Source organism: Lolium perenne, chromosome 1, assembly GCF_019359855.2.
Source record: "Lolium perenne isolate Kyuss_39 chromosome 1, Kyuss_2.0, whole genome shotgun sequence".
Lineage (NCBI taxonomy): Eukaryota > Viridiplantae > Streptophyta > Magnoliopsida > Poales > Poaceae > Lolium > Lolium perenne.
The window spans coordinates 179851727-179863573 of record NC_067244.2 but is presented as its reverse complement, the minus strand read 5'-3'; the positions used below and the strand labels follow the sequence as shown (position 1 = coordinate 179863573).

Sequence of the window (11847 nt, the reverse complement as noted above, 5' to 3'; positions counted from 1 at the left end):
CTTAAAATGAATAAAGAAAGGCACCGGCCAAGGGGAACAATGCCCTCCTGGTGTAGCGGTCCGCTCATGGGATGGATGGGTTTGTGTAGAGCTCTCAAAGGAGCCGGGATGGCGGTGCCCATTGTTTTTGAGCCGAATATGGGAGAGGAAGGCTGCAAAGCTAGAGGGATGCGCTGGTGGTGGGCAGAGGGGAGGCTGGCGGTAGAATAAGAAAGGGGTGTTGGCCAAAGGGAGGAAAAAATGGGTCGGCCAACAAGGTAGTTGTCCGCGGCGTTGGGATTATGGGGCCAACGTGGGGAAGAGATGAAGAGGAAAGCTTTGCTCAGCTGGACTATCCTAAGTACCAGAGCCAATAGACATATGTACGTTTTGACCATCGAAACAGAGGGAGTGTGTAGGTACGTAGTATATGATTCATCTATTTCTTAGAGAATGGGTGACAAATAGAATCTTCTATTGGTTATATTAAAGAATATGTATGACCTAAGCCCCACGGGAATTGTACTTCGATCGGTTGGAGCACTGCCCGTCAAGGCAAAACGGGCAGGGCCGACAGTCCCGAACTAGGGATGAATGAATGGAGAAATTCATATTTCCTTCTTACTAAGGCTTATAGGAAATTTTCTACCTTTTTTTTAAGAAAAGGTCAAGTTATATATAAGTTTATAACAAGAAATCGTCCTTGTTAGGGCCTTTCCACGATGGATAAACAGTGGAAAAAGACTTATTTTTGGTTGCATATGAAGATATAAGCGATAAATTTTATATAATTTGAAAAATTAAAGCGGGCAAATATTTTGCCTCAGTCTATTAATTATTTAGTTTATTTTATTTTTTATTTATTTTTTCTGATTCTCTTCTTTATGAATTTATGTTATAAAATGTTTAGATTGTGAAAGAATATTAATTGTGTTAAAAAATTGAACATGTCTCGGAAAATGTTCACGTTTTTCAAAAAGGTGTTCGTGGTTTTAAAAATTTTAATGGGCTCAATAAAACTTCATATGCATTAAAAAATAGTTTCACGGGATTCAAAGGAATGTTCACCATTTCAGAAAAAAAATATTCATGAGGTTTAAAAATACTCACATGTTTGATAAATTTCCACCATTCATGCGAATTTATCTATAAATAAATAGAAAGTAAAAAAATAAAACAGTAAATTCTCTATTGGGCCTCATTTTTAGCGGCCCAGAACGCCACCGTTCAAGCAGCACACATATGAGGGAAAAACCCTGGTCGGTGGTTCCACCGCGCGGCACACCCAAGCGTTGATATGGGCCTGTCCCATAATCACGAATCTGTTTTTGTGGCCGGTTTTCTTTTCGGTTTTGACGGTTTTCAGGCTGCTTTTTAGTTTCAATTTGCGGTTTTGACAGTTTTCTGGCTGTGTTTTGGTTTCAGATTCTTTAACTTGATTTTTAAAAAATATTTAAAAATGTTGAAATCTAGAAAATGTTTGAAGGTCGTTCAAATTTTAAATTTGTTCAAGTTTTGAAATTTTTTAAGATTTCAAAAAATTCAAGTCTGGAAATATGTTCAGATTCTGAATTTGTTCAAATTTAAAAAATGTTATTTTATGTAAAAAAATGTTTACATTTTATAAAATCTATATATTTTGAAATTTTTCAAATTTATAATTCATTTAGATTAAAAAAGTTCAAAATTTGAAAAAAAAAAATCACAAAAGATATTTGGGTTTTGAAAAAACGGTCAGATTTTGAAAAAGAAAGAAAAATCATAAAAGAAACTTTCAAAAAAAAAAACAGAGAAACGGGAAGTAGAGATACCTGTGGATGGGCCACGACCCATCAAACTGCTGCGGGTATCGGGTGTGCGGTGGGCTGTATACGCCGAGGCGGTGCGTACGAGTGTCCCACACTGCGTGCCCTTCCCAGCCAGCCCAGCCTTTTTGAAATGCCCAGCCCAACCCTTGTACCACCAGTGTTCGGCCACAGAAACAGCCCAGAACACGGGATGTCCTATACATCGCTTTAAGCGATCTGCTTGGACCATATCGCTCAAGGATACACCACCTGGGCCGGGCCCATTTATCTCTTGTGCTTGGACGAGCTGACGAGCTCCCTCGTTCGGGTCTTCAGGATGAACCATCGCTAAGTGCTGTCTATTACCTTTTTTGTTGGTTGTTTTCTTTCGAAAAATATTCAATGTTTGAAGAATTGTTTGAATTTGAAAACTGTTCAAAATTTGGAAAAGTTTAAATCCAAAATATGTTCCAATTAGAAAATTGTTCAGATTTGAAAAATCTTCAAATGTTCAGATTTAAAAAGTGTTCAAATTCAAAAAATGTTCAAACTAGATAAATGTTCAGAGTTGATTTTTTTATTTTTTTTAAAAACCATATTTGAAAACTGTGGAAATTAAAAATATTGCTCAGTTATAAAAAATGTTCAAAATTGGAAAATGTTTAAATTTAAAATTAGGTTGGATTAAAAAAATTACTCAGATTTCGGAATTTTTCATATTATAATAAAGATTGTAGAAAAACACAAGACGGAAAACCGGAAAAAACGCACAGAAAATACAAAAAACCGACAAAAACAAGTAAACTGACAACGTCCGAAACGCACCAAAAGCCAAGAAGAGAAAGCACACTCATCGGTAGTAATGGGCCGGGCCAACCAATACGCCCCTGTGCGACGCCCCAGATAGGGCTCGCAATGAGCGATGAATAGGTTCCACCGGTTCCACCCCAGAACACTGTCGTTCCAGCCACGCGATTCAACCTACTCCGGCTGGATCCCACCAAATTCAACGGCCCGCGCTGGATCCCACCAAATTCAACGGCCCACGCTGGATCCGGACACGGAACTCTCACGTGATCGGCGCCGACCCTCGTGTCGCCCGCACGCACAGCTTGGACGGCTCTCCTTTTTTCTCCTTTTAAAAATTTATTTTTCTAATACGCCGCAGAACGTTCCAGAACGGAGAGACCCTTCCGGAAGCTCGCCGTCCACGGCCCTACATATAGCCCGCCACACGCCTTCACCCCCGTTTCGACCTCACCATCCAAACCACCAATCAACCACCTCACGATCCGTCCATCAACCACGCCCTGCCCCTCTCTTTCTCCCGTCTCGCAAATTTCTTGGGATCTCGCAGCGGCGGCGATGACTCATATCCTTCACCAGGAATCAAATTCAAGATCTCGTTTCATGTCCTGTTAATTTACTGCTGATTCTTCCGAAGGATTGGTTGGATTTTTTTTCACTGTCACTGTGTGTGTTTTGGATTTGGATTTGTGTTGTCCTTGACCCGGCGACTGCACGCGGCGACCAGAGGGAGCGGGACCGGCAGAGGGCGCAGGCGCGGAAGCCGGGGAGCAAGGGCCGCGACGACGGGCTCACGCCGGAGCAGCGACGAGAGCGGGACGCCAAGGCGCTGCAGGAGAAGACCGCCAAGAAGGCGGCGCAGGCGGGCGCCGCCGCCGCAGACGCCGCAAAGAAGAAGAACGCCGGCAAGAAATAGCACTATACGCATTTTATTCCCGAGCGTCCCGGCGCCGTTCGTCCTGGGGCATGGGATCTGTACTGCTTGTCTCGTGAGCTGTTGTCCTTCTAGGACTACTTCTGGATGTTCTGATGTAAAATCGTTGCATTCTGAATTGGATGTGCTGATGGTTCTTTCATGACAATTATTTCGCCTGATCACGCGAGGGTTCGTTGATGTGTACCTTCGATGGATTTGGTGACCCAAATTTCTACCAGCAACCCAAATTTGATAAAACCTTGTTTCATAAAAATCGCTGTTCAAAAACTAGGCCGATTCAGCGATTACTAGGCTGATTAATCGCTACTAGAGGTCTGGCCTGACTGTGTCGATTACCATTAATCTCTTGTGTTAATCCTTTAGCCCGATTAATCGTACCGAAAGTCCGATTACTAGGTATGTCCCCGATTAACTACTTCACTTAGTAAAAAAAAAGTTTATAAACTTTTCAATGCATATAGCAAGTACAGACGCTACCCCTCCTCAATAAAGTAGGTTTTGCAAACCTCCCGCTTGATTGCAGTCTCCAACGGCTCGAATTCCGCTGTCGCCAACTAGTTCCTTGCCCTCCCAGACCAGTTACTCTCAGTTTCTTAGATATAGGAGCTCGACCACCTTGAGTAGCTCATGCAGGAGCTCAAGGGCGCCTTCGATAGGTTAGGTGGTTGAGGTGTAAGAGGGGTCGTACCCTAGCTAGGTAGGTGGTGGGAGAAGATAAACTTCAGAGGTGAGAGGATAAGAAGTGGAAGGAAGAAACGCGGCTTCGACTAGTGGATCCTGATTCGCTCGTGACCTTGTAGATTAGGTCACGGAGGAGAAGCATAGATGTTTTTCTGGGATTTTAGGCTCTAGAGAAGTAGGGCCAGACATATAGAGGCTTATATACTATTATTTTTCTTATATAAACTATTTTTTACGTGCTAATTTGTGTAGGTGACACCGATTAATAGCCGACCGATTAAATCAGTTAATCGTCCGAATTCCGATTAATCGCTACTCCCAAGCCGACCAAGCAGTTAACGATTACCGATTTCCTTACCATTGATAAAAATACATGGATGCAAAAAAATGAAAACTATGTGGAGTAGCACTTCTAGAGAGAGTAAATTTTGCTGAAAGCCATGTGGAGTGCTTCTAGAGAGTAAATAATCAACTCTTCGATTCAATACTCCCTCTGTTCCATTCTATAGTGTCTATAGTTTTTTGGCACGGAAATTAGCCCAAGAGTATTTTTTACACAAGACCCTTAGCTGAATGATTTGAAATCAACGTAAAATTTGGGAAATCCATATCTAACTAAAATAGTATTGTTATCACCAGAATTTGACCGGATCAGAGGTGGGCCGTGATTAAAGAGGGGCTTGAAGAATGTACACGGAAGATATACATGAATCGGCCTTGTACACGAAGTTTGGGCTGGTTTGCCCGTGTATCTGTAAATATAGTAGGATACGTGTCGGTTAGGTAGAACTTGGCTCGTACACGGTTGGGATTATTCCCACGTTAGAAAGTCTACGGACTATAAATATGTATCTAGGGTTATTGAGAAAAACAACAATCACGTTCACAACAAACCAATCTAGGCGCATCGCCAACCCCTTGTTTCGAGGGTTTCTTCCGGGTAAGCATCATGCTGCCTAGATCGCATCTTGCGATCTAGGCAGTATACGTTTATTCGTTGTTCATGCGTTGCTCGTGCTGAAGCCTTGTTGATGGCGAGCAATGTAGTTATCATAGATGTGTTAGGGTTAGCATTGCTTTATCACGATATATGCTTTTATCTATGCTATCCCTAGACGTCTAGCCGCCTTTACACCTATCTTAGGTGTAAGGGCGGCACCTTGCTTGATCCGTGTTTAGTAGATCCGATCTGTTATGATTGCTCCTTGTTCTTCAAGGATTAGTTTAATATCTGCATAGTTAGGCCTTGCAAACGGGTTGAAGGATCCAGTAGTACGTAGGGTGTAGTTTGCTAGCCCTAGATAAGATGTTCCGGGAATCAACTCCATGTTGGTTTTTAGGCCTTATCTAGGGCTGGTTTATTATCATCTCGCGTGGCTGCCAGGCTCAATCATGTGTAGGATGTTCCGATTATGCGGTGAAAACCCTAAATCGTCGTAGGTCGTTTTAGCTTTATATTGATCAAGCAGGACCACCATGTGATCGTAGACCTCATACGAATCATGGGTGGATCGGCTCCTTGAGCCGATTCACAGGACAACCTGAGAGCCGATCGAGGCTCGTATTTAATGTTTACGTGTATGCCATGCAGGAAACTAAGCGAAGCAATCCATCACCTTCCTGACCAGGTATAGGTCAGGTGGCACGCCCTTGCACCAGCATCGGGACGTGCGTGCCGGAGCTTTGCGGGCCGTCGCTCGAGGGACCAGGGCCAGCCGCAGTTCTGGGAGCCTCCCGGCTCTACATGTTGCCCGTCGCTACTCGCCGGTGGGTTTCGGACGCCAACACATTCTGGCACGCCCGGTGGGACGGTCTTCGACATCAACCGCATCGCCATCCGCATCTGAGATGGCGGAAGATCCAGTCACGTACGAGGATCTGACGGAGGAGCTCAAGAAGAAGTTTGACGATGTCAAAGCTATCTTCGAAGCCGACCTAATCGGCTCTTTCCAGAGGACCCGCTCACACGGCATCAGGTGGAAAGGGTTCTCACCTGAAGGCGCGCTCGATGGAGTGGATCTGTCTACCCCTTCAGAAGAACGCACCAGGTCTCTGCGTCAGGAGGTTAATCACATGGTAGCTCATTCGCTACACCGCCATTCTGAGAGCCTGGTGAACACGTTGGAGCGTGTCGCGCTTCGGGTGATCCAGGAAATCATGAAGCATCAGTACTCTCCGTCAGGACCTGCTCTAGGGACTCACCAAGGAGAGATACCACTCCAGACCCGACCACCGCTGCCATTCGCGCTGGCAGCACCAGAAGTGCCGAGCTCACCGGCATTCATCGTCTACAAGATCGGTGGTGATCCTAGCGATTACCAGTTCTTGTATGAGGCGCCTAAGGAGATCCCGCACGGATACACGTGCACATATGTGCCAGACTGCAGTAACTGGGCACTCACGAACCAGTCTGCAACAGGAGGGATTTCTGGAACAGCTGGAGGGGCTTCTGGATCAGATCTTGAGAAGCAGGCGTGGCTGACTAAGTATGCCACTCCAACAAACCTTCAAAGCTCAACTCCTGCAGCTAGCTCGGATCTTGAGAAGCAAGCGTGGCTAGCTAAGTACGCCACTCCAGCGAATCTTCAGAGCTCGACTCCTGCAGCTAGCACCGCGGATCAGATCAGTACAATCTTGAGAGACCAGTTCGGCATGGTGCCGAAACGGAGGGCAATCGGCTATTCCAAGCCGTACCCCAACGAGTACGATTTGATCCCACTACCACCCAAATATCGGCTCCCTGAATTCTCCAAGTTTAGTGGGTCAGATGGCTCCAGTTCAATCGAGCATGTAAGCCGATATTTGGCGCAGTTGGGCACGATCTCAGCATCAGACGCACTACGCGTGAGGTTCTTCGCACAGTCCCTCACGGGATCGGCTTTCGGGTGGTACACCTCGCTGGCACCAGATTCAATCCGGACTTGGAAGCCGATGGAAGAGCAGTTCCACATGCAGTATCACTCAGAGGCTTCCGAGGCTGGCATTGCCGATCTAACACAAGTACGACAAAAGCGCGGAGAAACAGTGTCAGAATACATCCAGCGCTTCAGGATCATCAGGAACCGATGCTATTCGGCTCGTTTGACTGAAAAAGAAGCTGTCGAGCTAGCGGTGGTGGGTCTTGCATCGCCGATCAAGGATATGGCTTCCCAAGCAGATTATGCTTCACTGGCGCATATGGTTCAGAAACTGTCATTATATGAACAGCGCCACCCAGAGTTGTACCAGGACAAGTTCAAGCGTGCGGTAGTCCTGGTTGAGACAGAGGAAGGTGAAGGCTCTGCAGGAGATCAAGAGGTAGCAGTGGCTGAATGGACTCAGGGGGCAAGCCCCGTGTCCTGCAAGTGGGTTAAGCCACAAGGTCCTCCAAGGGGGTTTGACTTCGACGTAAGCAAAGCTGAGCAGATTTTCGACCTCTTGCTCAAGGAGAAGCAGCTAAAGTTACCCGAAGGCCACAAATTCCCTACGGTGCAAGAGCTCAACGGCAAGCCATATTGCAAGTGGCACAACACGTTAACCCATACCACCAACGACTGCAGGGTGTGGTGTCAGCAGATCCAAATGGCGATAGAACAAGGGCGTCTAATTTTCAACCAGTACGCCATGAAAGTCGACACGCACCCCTTCCCCGCCGTTAACATGGTGGAGTTCGTTTACCCAGAGAGGTGCCAGCCAGGTTTCTCGTTCAGCATTAACATGGTCGGGCCTGTGCACCACTCTGGTAAGGACAGAGACGAGGGCAGCCGCTCTCGTGGCCAGGACAAGGAGGAGGCCGTTCCACGCGATCGGTCCCGACACAATGGCAAGCGCTACATCACAGAGGGAGAAGTGAAGAATGTGCGATATCAGTGACCTCTCTCTGATCATCTCCTCAACAAATATGAGCGTCAGTACGACCAACGCCGGCGATACAACGACGACGATGAAAGAGATCGTCGGGCTAGCAGGGACGCCAGGAAAAATCATCGGCATGATAGAGACGATGAAAGATATGAGCGCCATGCCAAGGAAAAGCCAAGAGAGCAAGATAACGTGGACAAGCACTGGGACTGTCCCTTCTTCAAACACTGCTGGGATTCAGGAATGAGCCGATTGCCCACAATCGGCAACTGCCCAGAATGTAGACAGAAGAAGAAGGGCACATGAGACGTGTCAGTGTTCAAGCGTCTAGGACCTCTCCCATCTCGGAACAAGCAAGCTGAGTCCTCTCGGGTGGAAGATCTCGAGGAATTAGAAGATGACGATGAAGAAGAAGAAGATAAGTACCACCAGCCAAGGTGGTGCCCTGATGGACTCAGCCACTCCCAAAAACGTAGGGTTCAGCGACTACGTTGCTTGGAGGAAGCCGAAAGGTTATACCTGCATACGTTGAGGAAAGCGCGGCCTGATCTGGCCGCGAAAATCCAGCGAACTCTGGACGAGGAGGGTCGACCACAGAAGAAAGAGTGGCGCCCCAAGCAGAAGAAAGCCGATGATGAGACATCGGCTGGCACAAACATGGTGTTCATCCTTCCAGCGGAGTTTTGTGCTCCTGGAACCGAAGAGGCACCTATGGCACAACTTGACTGCGGCCCAAGGCCGGTTATCTTTGAGAAGCCACGAGAAAGAAGCTACAGACACCTGAAGGCCCTGTACTTACGAGGTTATATCAATGGGCAGCCTGTCAACAAGATGCTGGTTGACACTGGAGCGGCAGTCAACATCATGCCATACTCCATGCTACGTCGTCTGGGACGCTCTAGCTCGGATCTGATCAAGACCAACGTCACATTGAGCGACTTCAACGGCCAAGCATCAGAGGCACAAGGTGTTCTGAACGTGGATCTGACCGTAGGAAGGAAAACCATCCCTACGACATTCTTCATTGTCGATAGCAAGAGCACCTACGCTGTCCTGCTAGGGAGAGATTGGATCCACGCCAACTGTTGCATTCCATCCACGATGCATCAATGCTTAATACAGTGGGATGGAGATGAAGTAGAAATCGTCCACGCAGATGACTCAGCCGAGATCTCAACGGCTGGCATGAACGTTTGGGAGACGGTAGGCCAAGAGCCACTCTCCGGCATCACCTTGGACGACTGTGAGCGCATCGACGTGACAAAAAACGGGGTGAGGCTGGTCTTATCCACCGGCCTGACCGTGTAACAAGAGCAAAGGCTATGGACGTACGTGGCAAGGCCGATCCCAGCGATCGGCCCCAAAAAATAAAAAGTGATGATCTTGTCTCAAGCATGTCACGTAGTCAGAGTAAAACACGAACAAGATGTAAACCTTCATTGAGCAATGCAATCAAAATGGGGGCCGATTCCAGCAATCGGCCCATATTATTATCCTCGCCATACGTTTTGCCTGTGTTCAGCGTCGATCTAACAGGTGACGGAAAGCTAGGGTATGGGTTTACATCGGCTGATGAGCTAGAAGAAGTCGACATTGGTCCTGGGGATAAGCCACGACCAACTTTCATCAGCAAAAAGTTAGATCCACACTTCAGGAGCCAGATGATAGCTCTGTTAAAAGAATACCCAGATTGCTTTGCGTGGGATTACACAGAGATGCCTGGGTTAGACAGGAGCATTATTGAGCATCGGCTCCCTCTCAAGAAAGGATTTCGGCCGTTCCAACAACGAGCACGTCAGATGAAGGCCGAAATTCTCGAAGAAGTCAAGAAGGAGATCGAGAAAATGTTAGCCGCCGGGTTCATCAGGCCATGCAGGTACGCTGAATGGATCTCCAGTATCGTACCTGTAGAGAAAAAGGACGGCCGATGGCGTGTGGCCATAGATTTCTAAGATCTCAACAGAGCCACTCCAAAGGATGAATATCCAATGCCTGTGGCAGAAACATTGATCAATGCAGCTGCTGGCCACAAGGTTTTAAGCTTCATGAATGGCAATGCCGGCTACAACCAAATCTTCATGGCTCCAGAAGATATACACAAGACTGCATTCAGAGTACCAGGATCGGTGGGCTTGTTTGAATATGTGGTCATGACTTTTGGGCTGAAGAATGCCGGTGCAACATACCAACGAGCCATGAATTACATTTTTCATGATCTGATCGGCAAGTTGGTGGAAATTTACATCGACGACGTGGTGGTTAAGTCTGTCTCCATGGAAGGACACTTGGATGATTTGCGACGCATCCTAGACCGAACTCGAAAATTCGGGCTGAGAATGAATCCAAAGAAGTGTGCCTTTGGTGTGACGGCCGGTCAGTTCCTAGGTTTTTTGGTTCATGAACGAGGAATTGAGATCGGCCTGAAAAGTCAGGAGGCAGTACGTACCATGCAGCCGCCTACCACGAAGAAGGAACTCCAACGTCTTATCGGCAAGATCAACTTCGTCCGACGGTTCATCTCTAATCTGTCAGGACGAATCGAGCCGTTCATGGCGTTGGTGAAGATCAAATCTGATGACGAGTTTCACCGGGGGCGTAACAACGCGAGCGTTTGACGAGATTAAGCGGTATCTAACAACGCCGCTTTGTGCTAGTTCCACCTCGGCCAAGACAAAGCCGTTCTACATCTACTTGTCGATGGTACGACACGTCCATTGCTTCAGTGGTGGTGCAACTCTACGAGGGGGTTGAAAAGGTCGTCTTCTACCTCAGCAGAAGGATGTTGGATGCAGAGACGAGGTATCCTGAGGTCGAGAAGTTATGCCTTTGCCTATTCTTCACCTGCACCAAGCTTCATCACATCCTTTTGACGGCAGAAATCATCGTCATATGCAAGTCAGACGTTGTCAAGCACATGCTGTCGGCTCCTGTTTTGAAAGGCCGACTTGGTAAGTGGATGTTTGCGTTATCGGAATTCGACCTCCGGTATCAGCCTGCGAAAGCAGTCAAGGGAAAAGCGTTGGCCGATCTGATAGCTGAACGGATCAATACTAATATAGCAGCACTATCTATACGTGCATGGGCTATGTTCTTCGACGGATCGGCTTGTGACGATGGTTGTGGCATCGGCATTCTGCTCGTGTCGCCTCGGGGGGCAACATATTCCTTCTCCATCAGGCTATCTACACCTTGCACCAACAATGTCGCTGAGTATGAGGCGATGCCGCGAGCTGATGGCAAAATTTCGGTACATCAACTTCAATTGGGTCCCAAGATCTCAAAATACCGAGGCCAACGATCTCGCACAGATGGCGTCAGGCTACAAGGACATACCAGACGGGTCAGAAGTTCAGGTGCAGTTTCTGGAATAGGATGACTGGAGAGCCGATATCTTCAATTACTTGAAGGATTCGGCTCGGGGGGCACCTAAACGGATAAGGTACAAGGCCATGAAATATGTCCTTATAGGAGATGACATGTTCTACAGGACGTTGGAAGGGTTACTGCTCAAGTGCCTGGGACCAACTGAGTCTAATCGGCTCTTACACGAGGTGCATGAAGGCGCCTGTGGAACTCACCAATCGGCTCATAAGATGAAGTGGCTGATCAGGCGATCAGGGTTTTATTGGCCCACCATGCTTGAGGACTGCTTCAACTACTACAAAGGGTGCCAAGCGTGTCAGATGTTCGGGAAGATTCAGATGGTACCCGCATCAGCAATGAATCCCATCATCAAACCTTGGCCATTTCGAGGTTGGGGCATGGATATGATCGGCAAAATCCATCATGCGTCGAGCAAAGGCCACGAGTGGGTTT

The 11847-nt window shown here is 47.3% G+C and overlaps 1 protein-coding gene across 1 annotated transcript; it reads left to right on the top strand.

The window, feature by feature from the left end:
- The first annotated feature begins 2992 nt into the window (after positions 1–2992).
- On the top strand, positions 2993–3655 carry LOC127314473 (uncharacterized). Its single transcript, XM_051344944.2, has 2 exons — positions 2993–3138; positions 3290–3655. Exons 1-2 carry the CDS (start codon positions 3132–3134, stop codon positions 3487–3489), a joined length of 207 nt encoding a protein of 68 aa, XP_051200904.1. The 5' UTR covers positions 2993–3131; the 3' UTR covers positions 3490–3655.
- The last annotated feature ends 8192 nt before the right edge of the window (positions 3656–11847 follow it).